The sequence below is a fragment of the Hypomesus nipponensis genome, chromosome 22, assembly GCF_054491055.1.
Source record: "Hypomesus nipponensis isolate SF chromosome 22, ASM5449105v1, whole genome shotgun sequence".
In the NCBI taxonomy this organism is placed as follows: Eukaryota; Metazoa; Chordata; class Actinopteri; order Osmeriformes; family Osmeridae; genus Hypomesus; species Hypomesus nipponensis.
The window spans coordinates 9480296-9501823 of NC_140382.1; the positions used below are offsets into that span (position 1 = coordinate 9480296).

Consider the following 21528-nt stretch of genomic DNA (forward strand, 5'->3'; position numbering starts at 1 on the left):
GAGCTTGTTAAAAATATCTCAACCTATCTTCCCCCCCAAAAAAATTCTGAACCTGGCTCAAAGTAATAGCTTTTTTATTAAAAGAATTTTGCGAGTTTGAAACAAATCAGAAGTGGGAAAACTAGAAGCCCACATGTTTTCATCCCTCAAAGATGCCACAGATCTATCATGATGAAGCCAGTGCCCGAGCACCGGAAGCTACTCTGCGCCAGACCGGAAAAGACAGAAGTTCAACATGGCGCGGGCCGTATCTCGGGTTGAGCTATATCCATAGTTCAAACTGGACACCATCTCCAACGGAAAGTTGGAGCTTGTTTTTTCTGTTTTTTTGTGGTTGTGACCTCACAAATCTATCTGTCTCTCAAAGTTAGTGTAATCATCCTACCTACAACAAAAATGACACTTCAATCTTACACTCAAGGAAAAGTTAGTAACCTCAATAGTAATCAAACACAGACACAAACAGTTAAAACAAATTGTATCAATATAAGTTTATTAGATATTTGTATTAAAATGATATGCATAAGGGCAAAGATAACTGTACAGAATATGTTCACAGTTTTATATAAAACAATACAATATGTTCCCTTTCAATTACCAATAAAGAAAGACAGCACACAAAGCCTACATATTTATGAAGTCACATTGTTACACAAATGCAATATTAAGTGTAATAAAAAATATATTTAAATCATGCTTCAGAAAAACCATTCAGTCTCACAATCATTACACAATATAAAACAACTTCTGCATAGTTCCATGAACTAAAACACTAAACTCCGGGGTAGATGTAGTTGTATACTGTTGTGCAACACAGCTACAGTATGTGTATGTGTGTGTGCTTGTGTGCATGCATGTGTGTGTATGTTTATGGGTGTGTGTGCATGCTTAATCATCTTTAGGAACAAGACTGGCTCGTTCAGTTGGATCTCTTTGTTTTTGACTCACTCCACTAGTCTCTGATTAAATCAGAGCCATTAAATCAATAGTTTTGATGGATCACTTTTGGCTTTGCTTGTGGTTTTAAAGTGCAGAGTCACATGTCGGCCTACAGAATAAACAAAGACTGTTTGTTCACCAGAAGTCAATTAGACAAATAAAATACAAAAACTTAAAATCTTATTTTCCCTGTTCCACTCAATCTCCCCCTCATCAGTATATACCATAAAATAAAATTGCAATGCCACTTTAACATAATCCTATACCACATACGGTAGAACAATAATAATATAATTGACACATTTGATGCAAGACAAATAGTCCAAACCCTATACATGTAATTACCTCTACACCCTTTCCAAACCACATGAAAGTGTCCATCTTTTCTCCACAGTAATGCCCTTGCTTTTCACATTTACATTGTCTCTACAGTGCCCTTTCACCACAATCGACTGAATGGCTCTCATGGTGTATTGTATTTAATACGTGTGTGTGTGTAGTGAAAAACAGGCCATAACCTGGTGCATTAAGAGCTGCATGTTCTTCTGTGACTTCCTTGTGAGACCATTAAGTGCCAGAGAAGGCAGATGAGGTGTGTATCTGTGTGGGTGTTTGCTAGATTTAAGGAGCCTTTGGGATGTGTGGTAACACATGTACTTGCTACATTAACAAAAGCTGGGAGTGTGTTTGATATGTTGCATGCATACATTCTGTTAATCATTTTACTGCTTACATAAAACAAAAACAACAACAACAAACACAATGTTTCACATTATGTTGCCATAACCTGGTGTATTTAGACCTGCTAGTTATCTGTGGATGAGTGTGTTTGTTGGTGGGGGGGGGGTGATTTTTTATAGGCTGATTGACATAGCGACTTGTTGCAGTTTGTCCCTCCGTCCAGCAGAGGGTGCTCTTCTGGGTGGAGCTGAGCTTCAAGCCCCTAAGCTTCACTAGACTGGAGGAGCAGATCTATACAGACCTGCTCTGAGGATAAGGGAGGGAGGAGGAGAACATGAAGAGCAGAGAAGAATAGAAGAACAACTGCTGTGGATAAATCTTCTGATAGACAAATGGATGGATAGAAGGATGGATGGGGGGCTGCAAGGTGCTGCTTGGATGGCTTTCTCCCTCTTAGTCCAACGGTTTACTCCAGCTGCAAGGAAGCAGAGCTTCAGTTCGCCCTAACAAGTGCTACGGTCCCAAGAAGGTACCGAGCCGTGACCAAGGGGAGCACTGTCGAGGGGCTGCAGATGTGTCTTCAGACCAGCAGGTGGCGCTTTTTGTGCAGGGCCAGGTGGTCGGAGCGGGAGAAGCTGCGGTCACAGTCAGGGCACTGGAAGGGCTTCACCCCTGTGTGCTTGCGGAAGTGGCGCGTCAGCTCATCGGAGCGGGCAAACTTCCACGTGCAGCCCTCCCACATGCACCTGTAGGGCTTCTCACCTGGGGGAAGGGGGGTAGAAGGATGGAGGAATGGGGGGACGGGGTGGTGACGGGACAGAAAGATGGGGGGGATGGATGGATGAGAAGGGAAGAGAACAAAAGAGTTCAATATCATAATGGAGGGATGGAGCAAACATGAAATGATTTTCTCAGTGAATCTTAAGCTTCTTGTCAGAATGTGTGTTTCATCTCTCCGTGTATGGGTGTGTGTATGTGCGTGCAGGCATGGGTGTTGGTGAGCTTTTTGTGTGTGTATCTCATCGGTGTGTGTGTGTGTGTGCCTCACCGGTGTGTGTGTGTGTGTGTGTGCCTCACCGGTGTGTGTGTGTGTGTGCCTCACCGGTGTGTGTGTGTGTGTGCCTCACCTGTGTGTGTGTGTGTGTGCCTCACCTGTGTGTGTGTGTGTGTGCCTCACCGGTGTGTGTGTGTGTGTGCCTCACCTGTGTGTGTGTGTGTGTGCCTCACCGGTGTGTGTGTGTGTGTGTGTGTGTGCCTCACCTGTGTGTGTGTGTGTGTGCCTCACCGGTGTGTGTGTGTGTGTGTGCCTCACCTGTGTGTGTGTGTGTGCCTCACCGGTGTGTGTGTGTGCCTCACCGGTGTGTGTGTGTGCCTCACCGGTGTGTGAGTGTGTGTGCCTCACCTGTGTGTGTGTGTGCCTCACCTGTGTGTGTGTGTGTGTGCCTCACCTGTGTGTGTGTGTGTGTGCCTCACCTGTGTGTGTGTGTGTGTGTGCCTCACCTGTGTGTGTGTGTGTGTGTGCCTCACCGGTGTGTGTGTGTGTGTGCCTCACCGGTGTGTGTGTGTGTGTGCCTCACCTGTGTGTGTCCTGCGGTGAGCTTTAAGGTGGGAGCTCTTTGTGTAGACTTTGTTGCAGCCTCCAAAGTCACAGCGGTGGATTCGCCGCTTCTTCAGCATATCAGGAGACTCAATGGGCAGTGGGTGCTTCCCATTGGGGCGGACTATTACTGATAGCTTGTTGCCCCTGGGGACAGAGAGAGGAGGACAAAAAACATGAGAGGGGTATTTGAGCTTTATCAAGGCAACACATATAAACATAGGAACTGGTTGACAGGTGTGATCCGAGAGACTATTGTGATCCAAAACATATTGGCCAGCAGGTGTCACTGTTCCATCTTGACCACCTCTCGTGTTCCATAAGGTACGTTCTGGAAATGAACCAGGACCAACAGATACTCATCACCTCCCAGGCGGGACTCTCAGATTGGTCCTTCCATAGCACTGGGGTCAAATGATAGCACTGCCTGTCAGCCTGTTTGTGTCTTTTTGGAATATACTGAATGTTCCAATAGTATGTCTCTATCGGCTCGTGCACACTAATGAGATGCCATAAAGATTCTTAAGACAGACTTATTGTAGACACACTGTTACTACATCCTGGGAGATGTTACGTGTGTGTGTCTTTGTTTTCTTTTGTGTAGTTTACATATAGTAAACAATAAATCCAACAATTTCAGGGCCTGAAGGCCACAGGTTTCACTTTTATTTAATTTATTTTTATTTCACCTTTATTTAACCAGGTAGGCTAGTTGATAACAAGTTCTCATTTGAAACTGAGGTATCCTAAATCTGATAGAATACAATTGAATAGACCATTGACCAATAGTCCATAGAGCCAAATGATTTACTATATTTACTATACCTGTGTGTCTGTCTGTCCATGTGTGTGTGTGTATTACTGTGTGCATTTATGTGTTAGGGAGGAGGTAAAAACAGGTGTCGAGCATTGAAATATGAATCACTTCCATTAAATGTGTGTGTTCGTGTATGTATGAGTGTGCAAGTGTGTTGAACGGATGGTGGTGACAGCTATGACCAAACCCACTTCCTAACAGACCAATTATCCAAAGTTGGCATGGTGACAGGAGGGACCTGCCCCAGCAACCGCCCAGCAACAAGAGCACCAACACAAAAGGCTACACAGGAAAACACCCCCCCTCACATGCAGCTTCAGGAACACAGACAGAGAAGGAGGGAGAAAGAGGAGGAAGATGATGTCGAGATGCAAGCACTGATCTACAACAGGAGTAATTAGATGAGAAGGCAACAGATGAAGGAGTTAAAGGCCAGTTAGATAACTGGAGGAAAGAGACCAGACCACTATGTGTGTACATGTGGGTGTGAGTGTCTGAATGTCCCAACTTACTCGCCATAGGCCCGCTGAGGGCTGATGACTGATGCCACTTCCTGGTTGTAAGAGGCTGACTCTGATTTGATTGGCTTGTGGATTTCCTGCGTGTCGTCTGTAAGTTTCACAGGGAGCTCCATAGAGGCTGCTGGGTACAAATCTGGATCAATGAACAAGGAGATGCTTATATACACACAAACATACACACTAAACTGCCTCATACTTTCAAAGCAAGTGAACATTTTGTGATGGAAGGTGAAACTGGGGAAAGTGAAAGAAAAGAAAACTGATCAAAACTAAGGAGGGCAGGGAGAGATGGCTGAAGCCATGGCGACAATGGAGCAGGGGCTCACCTGTCTTATGCGTCCTTGATCCCTGCCTGTGGTCGTCATTGGTGGCAACAGAAGAGGAGCCGAGCCTGATTGGCTGGTGCAGGTGCAGGGAGGAGGAGTAGAGGACAGAGAGGTGCGGAAGCATGACAGGAGACAGCATGACCCCTGAACCCTGGATGACCCCGGTGCCCGAGCCAATCAGAGGGGCCAGCACGGTAGGGAACTGAAGTGGCGGGGCAAGGGAGGGGGATGGCAGGGGGGAGGAGCGGTAGCTGTAAGGCGAGGGCGGGGAGCTGCGGGCTGAAGAGGAGGGGGAGGACGAGGGAGGAGAAGAGGGGGAGGAGGAAGAAGGACGCTTGCTGACCGACAGGTCTACAGGCTCCAGCTGTGTGTGTGGGGGGTTGCCCGAGACAACAGCCGGGATGTGTGCGTGTGCTTGGGTGAAAGGGTGAGTGTAGGGTCCGTGGTGGTAGAGGTGAGGGGAGATGATGACACTGTAGCTTTCTGGAGTCATCGTGGGGTAAGACTGGTACAGACCCTGAGTGGGGAGGAGAGGGTGGTGGGGAGAGAGAGGGGGAGAGGGAAGTAGGGAGAGATTGATAGGGATGGAGAGGGGAGGGGATGGAAGAATGAGAGTTTGTATAGGGGGTGGGAGAAATAAAGAGAAAACTGTTATTACAGAAACCAAAAATCAACTATATGTGTTTATGTTTCAAATACTCCAATATTAAACGGTATAGTGTTCCTGTATGGCATAAGTGCCTCCATGTGTGTATGTGTATAGTTTATGTGGTGTGTGCGTGTATGTGGGTGCCTCTTGTATGCAAATATCTGGTGAGAGCCAGGCTGTACACAGGAATTTAGTGAACAGGACCAGACTGGTGGAAACCAGTCAGCCTTGGCATGAAGGAGGTGTGTGTGTGTCAGGTGTTTGTTTATTATGTGTCAAGAGAACATGGGACAAGCATCAGCATGTCTTTAGGGGTCTGGATTCAGGACACATGCACACACAAACATTTACTGGCATGCACACATGCATACATAGAGCACACGCACACACACACACACACACAGTCTTACCGTTTCCATGTCTGTCGTCAGTGGGTAGTCATACATCAGCATGGCTACACAGGCCAGACCTTTGAGGAGAGACAAAACAACCATCAAGACACAGACACACACAAAGGTACATATCCTTTGAGAATAGTTGAGAAAGACGTGCTGAAAAGTAAATTGCTTAAAGTAAAGGGTGTGCAGTTAAGCACGGGAGACAGCTATGTGTATGTCTCTGCCTGCATTTGTATTTGCATGTGATAGAAATCATACAAAAGGTACATTATTTTCTGGCAAATAACCTCTCAACTCTGTCTGTCTGTCTGTCTGTCTGTCTGTCTGTCTGTCTGTCTGTCTGTCTCCTCTCTGTCTGTGTCTGTCTGCCTCCTCTCTGTCTGTCTGACTGTCTCCTCTCTGTCTGACTGTCTCCTCTATGTCTGACTGTCTCCTCTATGTCTGTCTGTCTCCTCTATGTCTGTCTGTCTCCTCTATGTCTGTCTGTCTCCTCTATGTCTGTCTGTCTCCCTGTCTGTGTTCTCTCTGGGACTAGTCTTAGAGACCTAACAACCTAACACTAAAGTTTCTAAGGTAACCCAATACTAAGGCAAAGTTGCACACAAATACACACACACACTACAGAGCTGTCACCTTCTGTCAATTATGTTTAGAGTAAAACGTATTAAGTTTCAAAGATGGATCCAGTGACATATACTTTGAATGCGCAGGTGTGACTAAGTGCTTTTGCATATGTGCGTGTATGGATGTGTGCATACTGAGGAATGAAACACAAAATGAATACACAGGAGAATCTTCTATAGATGGCTATAGACCTCACTTTTTTTTTTCACAGAAACCCCATGGTAAACATGCATGCACACACACACAGATCCACGCTCACACCTTCCTATTTTTGCCAAACTGAAAAGAACAGACGTCTTAGGTTGGTGAGTAACCAATAAGAGACAAAATAGTTGCTATAGGTCAGAAAGGACTGGACTGCAGTAGTTCAGCCAATGGCTGAGGTGTATTCTGACGTGTAGTTCAGCCAGTGGCAAAGGTGTATCCTGGTGTAAAGTAAAGTTAATGGCAAAGGTTTATAGCTTGTATTTCAGTCAATAACTGAGGTGTATTCTGAGATTACTAATAAAGGGATTGTAAAATATCCTAAATGTGTGTAGCATGTTGACTTTCAGGGTGGGGAGAGGAGCAGGGTGTGAGTGTGTGTGTCCTTTTTGACAGGACAAGCCCAGCTATTGCATTCTCTCTCATTGTAACCTTTAAATGTTGAAATTCCTGAGTTGACATTAAAAATGAGGTAAGTCATAATTACTGTCATGCCTGATAGGGGGGGTTGGTTTGATCAACTAGTTACTTCCACCCTGCAACTAAGGAGAAGACAGTCATCCCATTGTATCTATCCTTTAGAAATTGCCCAAAATATTGGCACTATTGCACATTTTTTTTACAAAGCACCATTTATTCCGGAAAACTGTAGAAATTAAAGCATCTTACTGTCAACATATTTATATATCTGGTGTGCAGTAACAAAAAAAACTAAATAAGTTACTAAATCTGATCTTATTCCACAAAGAAATACTAAAATGGTCTGGATAATCTTATTGTCACACATTTCTAATGAAATACTTTGATTCCAGAGTATATTATTATTGTTCTACTTTGGAATTGAGCACTTCTGAGGTGAGTTGAAGGTGTCTGCTGGGGGAAAAAAAATCAAGTATTTAACCTGTTTGAATAAAGAAAAAGATGAATCCTCATGTTTTGTGTCACTGTGTGTTCTGCAATAAGCATGAATAAAAGACAACCAGAGAATGATCTGAGGACAGGCACAATATTGTTGCCAAGCAAGCACAATCTAAAGCTACAAGTCCATCTCTGGAGACACTAATCTTTCCACCATACTTTGCAAAAAGTTTAAGGCCCAAGTCACTCTCGTCAGCCTTTCTGGATGTGGCCGCAAGAGAACATTTGATTGCTAGATCAGGGGTCAGATGGCTGAGCTGTTAGGGCATCGGGCTACCAATCAGAAGGTTGCCAGTTCAATTCCTGGCTGTGCCAAAGGACGTTGTGTCCCTGGGCAAGGCACTTCACCCTACTTGTCTAGGGGAATGTCACCGTATTTACTGTAAGTCGCTCTGGATAAGAGTGTCTGCTAAATGACTAAATGTAAATGTATTATTGCAGAGAAGGTTTGAAGGCGGTTCAATGAAAAGAGGTTAAATACAAGGAGATCCAGGAGGACCATTTTGTTGAAAGAAAGACATAGAAAAGCCAGACTGCAATTTGCTAAAACACATGCCAGAGGTTCAGTGATGTTTTGGGGTTTGCTCTGCTGTCTCTAGCGCCGGGTGATTTGAGCATGTGTATGGCATCATGAAATTAGGTGAGTATTTTGGAGCTCAATGTCATAGCCAGTGTCTCCGTCGAAGCTTATGGGTCTTCCGGCAGGACAAGGACCCCAAACACACTTGTAAAGCACCCAGGAATGGTTCAAGATGCTGGACTGAAGTGGCTAACAATGAGTCCAGATCTAACTCCCATTGATAACTTGTGGAGAGATCTGCAGTTCGAAGGAACTATTTTATTCAAACTGGAGCAGTTTGAATAAAAGAGGAATGGGTCAAACTGCCAATACAGAATTGAGGGAAGCTTCAATGGTTGTAGATATGCTTGATTATAGTTATTTTGACCAAACACTGTGCTACCAAATATTAAGTCTAGAGTGTCAATGGTTTTATAAATGCTATTTATGTCCATTTTCTGGAATGGACAATATTTTTGGTTATGTCTGTATAAATGTGAGAGAGGTTGTCTCGAGAGTGGTTTACAAATATTTTCCTTTCAGGTAACAAAAACGACTGTGTACTTGTTTCCAACCCATTCAGCAAGCACTTACAACTCTCTCTCCCTCCTGTTCTTTTCCCCTGCTCTCCAGCCCGTCTCTCTTCTTACACTCTCACCCTCCACTCCCCATCTCCCTTTCTCAATCCCGAGTCTCCCCCGTCTTTCTCTCTCCCTCCCTCTCCCCCTTCTGTTTCCATTTGAACAAGACCCAAGTACCAGACAGCAAAATTACTTGAGTGAAGGGGAAAATACTGTGGCTTTATGTTGCTGGCTATGGATTTGAGTAACACATACACATACACAGAGAGTGCTGGTTCGGCAAAAATGCAACAAAAATAAATAAATTATATTTCACCAAACACATGCGCACAAGCACATGTTTAATAGTAACTGCCTGGAGATGATGAGCTCACCAGTGACACCAAAAACCTCCAGACAACTGCTCCATCCAGAAGGCAACCCCAGTCTTTCAATATTGGCACCCATTCCAAGACAATCACACTGCAACCATTCCAAGACCATGCTTCAACCACACTGCAACCATTCCAAGACCATGCTTCAACCACACTGCAACCATTCCAAGATCATGGTGTTCGACCAGGCCATTCTGTAATCAGGCCCAGACTGAGGGAGACCAGTGGGATCAGGGGAGGACCAGGGGGACTAGAGAAGGAGAATAAGGAGCAGGGGATGAGCAGGGGAAGAGCAGGAGGGCCAGGGGGAGAACAGGAGAAGCAGGAGGGCCAGAGGATGAACAGAAGAGGAGCATAGAGGGACTAGGGAGGGACCATAAAAGACGGTGAGGAGCAGGGTAAGACCAGGGGAGGCTCTAGCCAACCAAATGTTAATCAGCTAGTTGTAGCCTAGCTGGCTACTGTAACCAAAGTATGACAAAACATTTAGTCAGCCCAGATAAGATAAGGGGGTAGCTGGGGAATTGTAAAGAGAAAATGAAAAACAGCAGGGGAGCAGGAGGACCAGGGGAGGAGCAGGAGGAGCAGGAGGTCCAGGGGAGGAGCAGGACAACCAGGGGAGGAGCAGGAGGACCAGGGGAGGACCAGGGGAGGAGCAGGAGGAGCAGGACAACCAGGGGAGGAGCAGGACAACCAGGGGAGGAGCAGGACAACCAGGGGAGGAGCAGGACAACCAGGGGAGGAGCAGGAGGACCAGGGGAGGAGTAGGAGGAGCAGGAGGTCCAGGGGAGGAGCAGGGGAGGAGCAGGAAGACCGGGGGAGGAGCAGGAAGACTGGGGGAGGAGCAGGAGGAGCAGGGGAGGACCAGGGGAGGACCAGGGGAGGAGCAGAAGGACCGGGGGGGGGGGGGGCTTAAATGACCAGAGGAGGACCAAGGGAGCAGCAAACAAGGAACAGAGGGAGACCAAGGAAAGACCTAAGGAGAGCTGACTGCAGGCCCCAGGGAGGGAACAGGGGAGGCCGGACATGGAGGAAAAGAAACAGGATCCAATAGAGTGTGGACACACATGCGTAAACACATACAGTATGGACTAACAGGCACATCTTAACCATACTTGTTTAGGACAGGAAAGCTTTGAGGCTTTCCAGACATCTGAAGAGACAATGCAAGAGACTGCCAAAGAGATATAGTTAGTGAGTGAGTGTTAGACAGAGAGAGAGAGAGAGAGAGAGAGAGAGAGAGACAGAGACAGAGACAGAGACAGAGACAGAGAGACAGACAAAGAGACAGACATAGAAATTAGAGAGACAGAGAGAGAAGAGGAAGCCCTCAAAGGTTAGTCAGACTGTTATTATTTCTACAGTGTGAAGGGTTGGGATTGGGGGCTGATGGGGGTGTTGCTGCAGGGGGGCTGTGGTTTCCTGTCCCTCTTCCTACCCCTCCCGCTCCCCACTAAAGAATGACAGAGCAAGAGAAAGAGAGAAAGAGAGAGGTGAATAAAGCGGAAAAGGGAATTGAGAGAAAGATGGAAGAAAACACTGTAGCAGCACTAACCAAAATGTGACAAAACCAAAGATAGAGAACTCGAAAGAAGGAAGAAAACTATGCAGGGCCCTCAAGTCTCACGCATTCGCTGCGGAAGTCTCACGCATTTCAACCATTTCACACACAACCCCTTGTATTTCTCATGCTGAGAAGTAGGGGAAAACGTGTCCCACTATATACAATCAGAAACACTAGGTGTCCAGACAATCAGAAAGTTCCCCCCTCCCCCAGATTTTAGTACCCACACGTTGACAGGTATGGTCATCTCATAACCAGTCAACTTCATAGCTCTACCTAACCAACATCAAGCTAGTTCTAGCTAACAAAACAGCGTACTAGTTAGCTCTAACCAAACCGTCAACCAACTAGCTGTAGCATACTTAGCTACAATAACCAAAGTATGACAAAATGTTTAGTCAGTCCAGATAAGATAGAGGTAGCTGAGGACTTTTAGCTAGAAACTGGCTTTATCTATGGCTGCTGTAGGCTAATAAACTTGTGTTATAAAAGTGTTTTGCTTGTGTTTACAATTGAGTAACATCACCCTAGTAAGGTTTATGTGTTCATGTTGCTGTCTTCACAGAGACACAAGTACATCCATGAGTTTAATATTTAGCCCCAATGTTCTCTAGGGCATGCCCTTTGAGCAGTGTGTGTGTGTGTGTGTGTGTATTGTTCCGGTAGATAACATCAGCTTGTTGATTCAGGAAAAGAGGCGTAAGGGGTGGGTGGAGTGTCTGGGTGTAGGCTGTGTGTGTGAGAGACACACAGAGGTCGACCTCCTAATCCTCCTCTCCACCCTTCCACCCCCCACATCCCTCCCTCCCTCCTGGCTCCAAACAGGATAAAGGCTTCATGTGCCAAGTGGAATGTGTGACGCAAGCCACAGCCTTGAAACAAAGCACAGGAAACACAGGACAGGGGAGGGGGGGAGGGGGGGGAGGTAGAATGAATGCCAGAATGAGTTCAAGCTGTCTACCAGTTTTACAGTAGACAGTACAGTGGGTGGAACACACACACACCTCTGGTTACCATTATTATCATGATAACCTACAGTACCAGTCAAAAGTTTGGACACATGGAATGGGAAAATGTGTCCAAACTTTTGACTGGTACTGTACGTGATGTGAACAACGTGATACTTTGCCAACCTGTGTTTTGCTTGTGTGTGTATGTGTATCTGTGTGTGCGTGTATCTGTATGTGTATCTGTGTGTGTATGTGTATCTGTGTGTGTGTATCAGCATGTGTGTATCTGTGTGTGTATATCTGTATGTGTATCTGTGTGTGTATGTGTGCGTGTTTGTGTGTGTGTACAGTACCAGTCAAAAGTTTGGACACATTTTCCCATTCCATGGACAATGTGTCCAAACTTTTGACTGGTACTGCATGTCCTAACCTTACAATGGCAACTGTTGAAAAGCTGTCTCAACTCTCCTTTAGTCTTCCAATCCTATAGTAGGCTATAGTATAGTATAGGCTAGTAGCTATAGTCCATAGTGTGGTTCTTATAGGCTAGTGGATAATGGGTCCAACTTTATAGTTCCTATAGTAGATTAGCCTATATGGTCCACTAATAAAGTACTTATCTAGGCCTTCTAGAGTTTCAGTCGCCTATTGAGGAGCCAAACACAGCCTACATAAATGTATTCGACTGTTCTGCCGGTGGTCAAACAACTCACTATTGAATTCTGGTCTACTTATAGTGACAGCACGAGTCCTATCTTGATACACACACAAGCACATACACACAGATAGTGGGGTAAAGTAGATAAGGTAACATAGCCTACTGTAACAGTCTCTCTTCTGTCTTGTCTGACCCCTTTCCTTTCCGAATTAAAGTTCTCAAAAATGATCATTAAGACTATAATATTACAATTAAATCAATGAAGTAGGCTGCATATAGGTAAATACATTAATCATGGTGTAACATTTAGTATCTCAATTGATCTTGACAATAACACTAATACAATCAAAATGGAAGCTTTATATGCTGCGAGTGACCTTATAGAGAAGCAAAAAAACTTACTTCACAGAGGAAATGTGATATATTCTGCTATATTTCCTTAGTTTAAATCTTGAGGGGGTTCAGTAAAAAGCTCGGTAAAAGTTCCGTTCCGATGAAAACGTGACGCAGGCGAAATGCACACAGTCGTGTCACTGACATCGGTCACCGAAAACAAAACGTCCGAATGATAGATCGCGGGGATTGGCAACTCGACAAAACTTCCCCAAGTTACGAAACTGCGCTCCTTTTTCTCCCTTGGTCTTTAAAAACTCCCCGTGAAGAGTGCGCTGTGCGCGTCACATGATCACTTGGTGGGACGAGTCCAAGGAGGGGTCGGGGAGTTGGGCGGGAGTGGGCGGCTTGCGGGAGGCGAGGGTGTGGTCGCACAGTTGACTGTGTACAGTATGGTGTGTCTGTGTGTGCTGTATAAGGAAACGGAACTGTAGACCAGAGAGGGAAGATGAAACCAAGGGCGTGACGGCGGGCGCCCGCGTGAAGGCGCAGGACCTGACGCGCCCTACAAGGAATTAAAGATTCCTGGCAAGCAAAGAACAGGGAGAGCAAGATTTGCCAGGGATGTGAAAAGCAAAGCAAAATCTTTCGGACTAATATATCTAATAGTCTATTTTGCTCTGGCCTTTAGTTCTGGTTTGTTAAGGCAAACACGTCTATGTAAGCACACACACACACACACACAAAACTCAAGTCACTGTCCTGACCACTAATGATGCCAACACACATCCATCTAATTACTGTATTGACACTCTCTAGAAGACATTCATCCAATAGGTAATGTAACCACACAAACCTCCTGGTTTTCTACCATCTCTGTATACCACGGTTGATTTAACAGATTTACTCACTCACAAACACACACAAACATCCAGGGAGAGAGTTTTAAGACAACAGAATACTGAAAACCCTGAAAGAATGCTTCCAAGGCCTGTCCTTATCAAGTGGTAATCTTTTTCAATGGACCTGTGATTGGATGACACTCATGCATTTTTAGGTTTAGTTAAAGGTGTAGATTTTAGGGTTTGAGTGAGTTATACAGATTTAGGGTTAGCCTGTACTGCAAATAATCATGTACTATCTCAGGTACTTGACATCAGTCGTCAGTCAAGGGCCTCGGGCCCCTTGGTAAATGCTATATGCAAATCCGACAATCCTGCCATGAGGGAAAACATTTGACAAAAGGCATAAGGTGTGTTAAGGTGTCTGAGTTTGTGCGTTACTGGTTGTGTTGAAAGTACAACACCATTGCTTTGTGTCTTGTATTTACCTCTTGATGGGCACAGTAGGAAGTTTACTGCAGGAAAGTCAGGACAAATAGAGGAGGACAGGAAGAGGAGGACAGGAAGAGGAGGACAGGAAAGAGATGGGGAGCTCAGGGGGGAGTAGGGTGGGGGGAGAGAGGGGGGGGGGAGGGGGAGTGGAGGGGGCTAGAGAGAGGGGGAATGAATCAAAGCTAAAGTATAGCTGCGTTTCCCAAATCTGTATCTCTGAAACAAGAGACAGAGGGCGGGGTAACTGTCAATAATTATTTTATTCGGCCAATCAGAGCCTTATAATCCTGTCAATTAAAAAACCTAATTCACCAATATGCACCCTGAACCTGTTGTTAATCAGTTCTTGATTCTGCAAATCAGTTCACCTTATTGGAAGGGGGAGGTACACAAACAAGTCAAGCTCCATCCATGTGTTAAGTTGCCTGTACGGTTTAGGCCTATCCTACAGGGACTCAACTTCCATTGCTTTGCCAATATCATGTGTTCATTAGACGACTAAACTGCCTAATCTTCTGGGGAAACTGCAGGAACCTTCTAGTTCCTTGATAATTAAGAAGGGCCTGTCAAGCAAGTAAACTGTGATTAAGGTGAAATAACCTACAACACATACTGACAGGTCTGACAAACAAAAACACACCTCCACAAAATCCACCAGGCATATTAAATAACTTCTGGGGAATACAAATAATGACTGACTGGCAGAAATTCCAAGTAAACTGTGATTAAGGTGAAATAACCTACACCACATAGCCGACAGGTCTGACAAACAAAAACACACCTCCACAAAATCCACCAGGCATATTAAATAACTTCTAGAGAATACAAATAGTGACTGCCTGGCAGAAGTTCCATGGAAGACAAACAGGATCCAAATGTTAGATAATATGCAGTATCACAGTCTGGGCATGTCCTTTCTCTTTCTCTCTCTCATACACACACATTAGTCCTTTCTTACGTCCAATAAATTGTGAGGTGAAGCCTCCATGGATTAGACTTGTTTGTCCAGCCCATCTCACAAATGCTGGATTGGATTGAGATCTGGGGAATTTGGAGGCCAAGTCAACACCTTGAACTCGTCGTTGTGTTCCCATGTTAGTGGGTGTCATGTTATGGCTGATCGGTGTATGTACCAAGCATATGTTTTGAAACAAAGTGAAATACCATTTTATGTTTAATAAACTGTTCCTGCATTCTATCACACCATAGTTGTAAAACTTCCCATCAAATTGTATAGCCACTGTAGTGATTTTAAATCATTTTGGAGCATCAATTATTTTTGTTGCTACATTAGCCTCTGGTCCAGATTAGTCTTAATTTGGGGACGCTTGCCTATCTTGTGAGTGATTAGGAGCTTTGAGGAGCCCTCACAACTCCACGTGTCTGTGGCGTAGTCAAGTATGTAGCACATATGCATATATTACAGAGTTACTGGTAGTGCTAATGGCCTTCATACCACACAAGCGGGAGCACGGTTGCACCTCTAGAGAGAGGGGGAATGAATCAAAGCTAAAGTATAGCTGCGTTTCCCAAATCTGTATCTCTGACATAAGAGACTGAGAGGGCGAGGTAACTGTCAATCATTATTTTATGCGGCCAATCAGAGCCTTACAATCCTGTCAACTACAACTCCTAATTCACCAATGTGCACCCTGAACCTGTTGTTAATCAGTTTTTGATTCTGCAAATCAGTTCACCTTATTGGAAGGGGGAGGTATGCAAACAAGTCAAGCTCCATCCATGTGTTAAGTTGCCTGTACGGTTTAGGCCTATCCTACAGGGACTCAACTTCCATTGCTTTGCTAGGAACAATGCTGACTGACAACACTGCTACAACAGTTTGAATCAGCTTTTATTCCAAATGATTTCCTTTATGGATGAACTGTCTATCTAACTAGCAGCAAGGCAGTATAAAGTGAATACTATGTTTCTATAATATTGTATTTAATATTTATTTTCAAGAGGCCAATATCATGTGTTCATCAGATGACTAATCTACCTAATCTTCTGGGAAACTGCAGGAACCTTTTGGTTCCATGAAAAGTAATTCTACGAATTAAAACTTACACTAAGTTGAGGTAGGAAACAGCTTATGAGTGTTAATTTGTAGTTTTATAGAAGGATTCCTAATGCTGTGCCACCACAAGACATCTACAGGTGTGAATATGACTGACACAAAAAACACAGGCGTGCAGAGGGTGCCAATTTACAATCTAGAAGGGCCTGTCAAACAAGTAAACTGTGATTAAGGGGAAACCTAGATAATACCTAACACATCGCTGACAGGTCTGGAAAAAAACCCTCACAAACACACACACACTTCCACAAATTCCACCAGGCATTTTAAAGAACTTCTAGAGAATACAAATAGTGACTGCCTGGCAGAAGTTCCATGGAAGACAAACAGGATCCAAATGTTAGATAATATGCAGTATCACAGTCTGGGCATGTCCTTTCTCTTTCTCTCTCTCATACACACACATTAGTCCTTTCTTACGTCCAATAAATTGTGAGGTGAAGCCTCCATGGATTAGACTTGTTTGTCCAGCCCATCTCACAAATGCTGGATTGGATTGAGATCTGGGGAATTTGGAGGCCAAGTCAACACCTTGAATTCGTCGTTGTGTTCCGCTAACCATTCCAGAACAATTTTTGCTTACTTTGAGGATGACATGTTCACTTTCATACCTAATACAGCCGCTCACGTGCCATGATCCTGAGATAAGCAGTGTTCTTCACATGTCAGTGGGTCTCATGTTATGGCTGATCGGTGTATGTGCCAAGCATATGTTTTGAAACTAAGTGAAATACCATTTTATGTTTAATAAACTGTTCCTGCATTCTATCACACCATAGTTTTAAAACTTCCCATTAAATTTGAACAGCCACCGTAGTGATTTTAAATTGTTTTGGAGCATCAATTATTTTTGTTGCTACATTAGCCTCTGGTCCAGATTATTCTTAACTTGGGGACCCTTGCCTATCTTGTGAGTGATTAGGAGCTTTGAGGAGCCCTCACAACTCCACGTGTCTGTGGCGTAGTCAAGTATGTAGCACATATGCATATATTACAGAGTTACTGGTAGTGCTAATGGCCTTCATACCACACAAGCGGGAGCACGGTTGCACCCTAGTAGTTATATTGTTAAAAATGCCACGGGGAACAGTTCAGTGTGTGGGTTTGGGTGGGGTCAGTGTAGCTGTGTGTGTTTGGGTGGGGTCAGTGGATCTGCATTCTCACCCTGGAAGAGTTCTGCTTCCTCTTCACTGTTCTGAAATATCCAGTGGAGTTTATTGTTCTCCTGACGAATGACGACCTCCCTCACCCCCACCCTAAACACACAGAGCATATCCCCTCACAACGGATTGGTTCATGTTACACTTTAGGAAACTAAACTCTAGCATGGAGTTAGTGTGTGCATGTAACAAGGAGCTGAAAATGCATTGTAAAGACAGTATGGGAGATGACTTTGTTAGGGTGAGGGAGGTGAGGGGTTGAGGGAGGTGAGGGGTTAAGGGAGGTGAGGGAGTGAGGGAGGTGAGGGGGTGAGGGAGGTGAGGGGTTGAGGGACGTGAGGGGTTGAGGGAGGTGAGGGAGGTGAAGGGTTGAGGGAGGTGAGGGAGTGAGGGAGTGAGGGAGGTGAGGGGTTGAGGGAGGTGAGGGGTTGAGGGAGGTGAGGGAGGTGAAGGGTTGAGGGAGGTGAGGGAGTGAGGGAGTGAGGGAGGTGAGGGGTTGAGGGAGGTGAGGGGGTGAGGGAGGTGAGGGGGTGAGGGACGTGAGGGAGTGAGGGGGTGAGGGAGGTGAGGGAGGTGAGGGGGTGAGGGAGGTGAGGGGGTGATGGAGGTGAGGGGTTGAGGGACGTGAGGGGTTGAGGGACGTGAGGGGTTGAGGGAGGTGAGGGGTTGAGGGACGTGAGGGGTTGAGGGAAGTGAGGGGTTGAGGGACATGAGGGGTTGAGGGAGGTGAGGGGTTGAGGGACGTGAGGGGTTGAGGGACGTGAGGGGTTGAGGGAGGGGTTCATGGACACTTGGGATATGCTGACAGAAGAGCGTCACACCCACACTGTGGCGCCTGACCTTCTCTTGCCCACAGCAACGCCCTGACACACACACACACAAATATATTTATACACAGAGAAAGGCAGACACACACACATGGACATGTGCACACGCACAGGGAGAAGGACAGACACAGACACACAGAGACAGAAAGACACATACACACACAAAACAAGACACCACACTCCTCTGCTACTGCAGGACATGATACAGATCTGAATACATTTTTTGATGATAGAACATTTATCAACTTCAACAAAATAAAGCGTGCAAATGTTTGCATTCATGCACACCTACACATTACTGCACCTATGTGGGAACACAAAGATTTAGTGAGATTTAATCTACATTCTGTAGAACGTTACGTAACAAAAACATGTTCCAGGCAGGCAGACAGACTACTGTGCCCCCATTGTCTGGATGGCAGGAGCACACACAAACACATTAAGATCCACACAGAAACATGAGCGATGTTGAAATAAAGATGTTGCGGTTCTTGCTGAGTCCCAGCAGAGGTGAAGTGTTTTAGGCCTCCTGCCACATCTCTACACTATAAGCGCCAACCCTTACCCTCATCTCACATCATGCCACAGCCTGTGGAGCGCTGGATCCTGTCCTCTCTTCTCAACCCCACGGTCATGCAAGCACTTCTTATAGTCCCTATGATAGCCTGTTCATACATGCAGTACAAAGGCATGCCAGCAAGCACACGCATGCACGCACACAGGTGAATACACTGAAAAGAAAGTCCAGACCAAAGAGATGTTTTAGGTTTTGTAATGTATTTCAGAGTATACAGTAAATAGTAATCATTAAAACAATGTGCAATGTACGTCTAAAGTCTAACTCTTTACAGTGTCAATCATGAGGGTTCTATTTTGCAGATGTATCATGTTAACCACATGCATTATACATTACAGCACACTGGGGATGACACACACCCACACGCACGCACATGCACGCACGCAAGCACACACACACACACACACAGCAGTCAGGGCAGTAAAGTGTGCACAGACAGTGTGATTGTTTCTGTGTCTAGAGGAGAGGCAAATGCCAATCAGGCATCAGGTGGATTTACAGAAAAAAAGGGGAAGAGAAAAAGGAATAATTGGACAATGCCATTTTCAGTTAGCTAGGTTTTCTTCCCTCTCATCCCAGTAAATACAGCATCAGTGTGTGCAGCTGTAACCCTCCTTACACAGCATCAGTGTGTGCAGCTGTAACCCTCCTTACACAGCATCAGTGTGTGCAGCTGTAACCCTCCTTACACAGCATCAGTGTGTGCAGCTGTAACCCTCCTTACACAGCATCAGTGTGTGCAGCTGTAACCCTCCTTACACAGCATCAGTGTGTGCAGCTGTAACCCTCCTTACACAGCATCAGTGTGTGCAGCTGTAACCCTCCTTACACAGCATCAGTGTGTGCAGCTGTAACCCTCCTTACACAGCATCAGTGTGTGCAGCTGTAACCCTCCTTACACAGCATCAGTGTGTGCAGCTGTAACCCTCCTTACACAGCCAGCTTTAGAATGCTCTTCATTCACCCTCCCCTGGCATCCACACGGACAAACTCTTTCTTCTTTGCCCTCCCTTCATCTCCTCAGTTCATCTTACTGTTTTACATCTTACCATCTCTCTCTCTCTCACTGCTTCTCTTTGGCAGTAATGCAAGTCTCCTCTTCACCATTGGTAGGTTCTGGTGATGGTGATGATTCCATCTCCACACATCTCTGATGAAGCCCTACATCACTCTTATGATTCTCTTTGGTCTTGTTTTCGAGGTTCCAGTCTAACTGCATACAGAAAACCCAGGCACTTAGATAGTCCTCTGTGATCCACGTCAACAGTCCAACCCAACTGGGCATTGGTGTGGATGTGGGCTCTGCTCATAGCGGACAGTACTTCTTTGGGGCCAGTTGGTCAGATAACTCACACGTTTGTTTATATATACAGTAGGGTAAGGGCAGGGGTCTTTGGGGTCAAAGTTCACAAACCTACTAAGAAGTCACCAGCAGTGGCCTCTCACTGAGGAAAGTGGGGAACTCAGTGCTCTACTCTCTTATCCATCCTTCTCTCCTCTTTCGTCAACTCCTAGAAAGTATTAAGGGAGTGTTGGCGGACATGGCTCTGCTTCTCTCCTCGTCCTTTCGCTGTCCCTCTGGCAAGTTCTGTGGGGGCTAGAGTCTCTCAGGGAGGGCCAGGGGGTGAGGAAGGGCCGCGCCCACCGGCCCCAGCGCCCCGCCATCTCCATCAGGGAGCCCTCGATCCGCACGGAGCCTGTCGACAGCGACATCCAAGCCGGTGTGTGCGTCTGCATGTGTGTGTACGCCCAGGCGGGTGAGCAGGGCATGGAGCTGTGTGACGGTGTCCTGCAGCCGGCTCTTGTCCTCCTCCAGGACACCCAGCTGGGCCCTCAGGAGCCCCTCAGACTGGGACAGCACCTGCACACGGGCCTCCAGACCCCCCACGCGAGCTTGGGACACCTGAGGAGAGACCACCATGCTTTACACAGGCCTGGATCACTGTGATATACTGGACATGGGTGTATTTGTACAGTTTGGTATGAGTGCATGTGTATTGTGCAAATATAGTGTTTTATGTATTAGTTAATGTTTGGGTTGTGTGTTTTTACCAGTAAACATGGGAGGGGGGGTGGGTGTATCAGGTGTGTATTAGTAAATGTGGCTGTGTGTGTATAAGTAAATGTGTGTTTACCTGTAGTTCCTCCAGCAGATCCAAGTTTTGCTGCCGAAGGCTCTGATTGGTCCTTTCCAGCTGAGCGGCCCGCTGTGATTGGTTGAGCGTGGGGGGCGGGTCCATCAGCTCGTCTTGAAGGACGTGGTACTCCACCTCGTACGCCTGCAGCTGCTTGGACAGGTCCATCTCACACACCTACACGTCATACACACATCCGTTACAACACACCACTCACTGCTAAACACACCCAGAATGCTGCATGGTGTGTTTTACTCTTAATCTCTACGCTGCTGTAATCCTGCACATTTCCCCATTGTGGGACTAAAAGGATCATTTTATCTTATATTAAGAGAACTGTAAATAGATGTCATGTGCGGGTCAAGGTTTATTAACACCGTTTTGAGAGCCAGTCCATGCTGCCAAACCCACACAATAATCTGACCCGCAAGCCACCACCGTTACAACTGCCAGCAGTGGCAGAGTAGCACCTCCACTGTACACAGTGAACATAGAGCTGATCCTGCTGCAGGGGGCAGCTTGGGAACTGGGCTATATCAACACTGAAGACAAGATCATTACACAACCTGTCAGCCTGTCAGAGACAGACCCTGTTCATTATTGTTGAATACAAACACACAGAGCCCTTCACATCTTAACGGCAGTGCTTCATTTGTGCCGGGGGGGTTAACTTAACATGACTGTCAGCTTTAATAGGTACAATTACAGCCATTTTGTTGCTGCAA

The 21528-nt window shown here is 45.8% G+C and overlaps 2 protein-coding genes across 11 annotated transcripts in view; both read right to left on the minus strand.

The window, feature by feature from the left end:
- Nucleotides 1-466: 466 nt before the first annotated feature.
- Nucleotides 467-17287, minus strand: klf3 (Kruppel like factor 3 (basic)). 6 transcript variants are annotated; one of them, XM_084687397.1, is made up of 6 exons: nucleotides 17269-17287; nucleotides 5941-5999; nucleotides 4882-5398; nucleotides 4547-4688; nucleotides 3198-3364; nucleotides 467-2382 (listed from the first exon to the last, which is right to left on the minus strand). In XM_084687397.1, exons 2-6 carry the CDS (start codon nucleotides 5980-5982, stop codon nucleotides 2201-2203), a joined length of 1050 nt encoding a protein of 349 aa, XP_084543523.1. In that variant the 5' UTR covers nucleotides 5983-5999; nucleotides 17269-17287; the 3' UTR covers nucleotides 467-2200. The 6 variants fall into 6 exon arrangements, with proteins under 6 accessions (XP_084543523.1, XP_084543527.1, XP_084543524.1 ...); XM_084687401.1 differs by lacking the exon at nucleotides 17269-17287 and adding an exon at nucleotides 12763-13023; XM_084687398.1 differs by lacking the exon at nucleotides 17269-17287 and adding an exon at nucleotides 9189-10005 and having other exon boundaries at nucleotides 4547-4676.
- Nucleotides 17288-18847: 1560 nt separating this feature from the next.
- tbc1d1 (TBC1 (tre-2/USP6, BUB2, cdc16) domain family, member 1) overlaps nucleotides 18848-21528 on the minus strand; it is a 28356-nt gene continuing 25675 nt past the window's right edge. For all 5 annotated transcript variants that reach the window (XM_084686638.1, XM_084686640.1, XM_084686639.1 and 2 more), the window contains 2 exons: nucleotides 20804-20980; nucleotides 18848-20571 (listed from right to left, as the gene is read on the minus strand). In XM_084686638.1, the coding sequence (XP_084542764.1) occupies nucleotides 20266-20571; nucleotides 20804-20980 (483 nt within the window). In that variant the 3' untranslated portion in view covers nucleotides 18848-20265. The remainder of the gene's footprint in view (nucleotides 20572-20803; nucleotides 20981-21528) is intronic.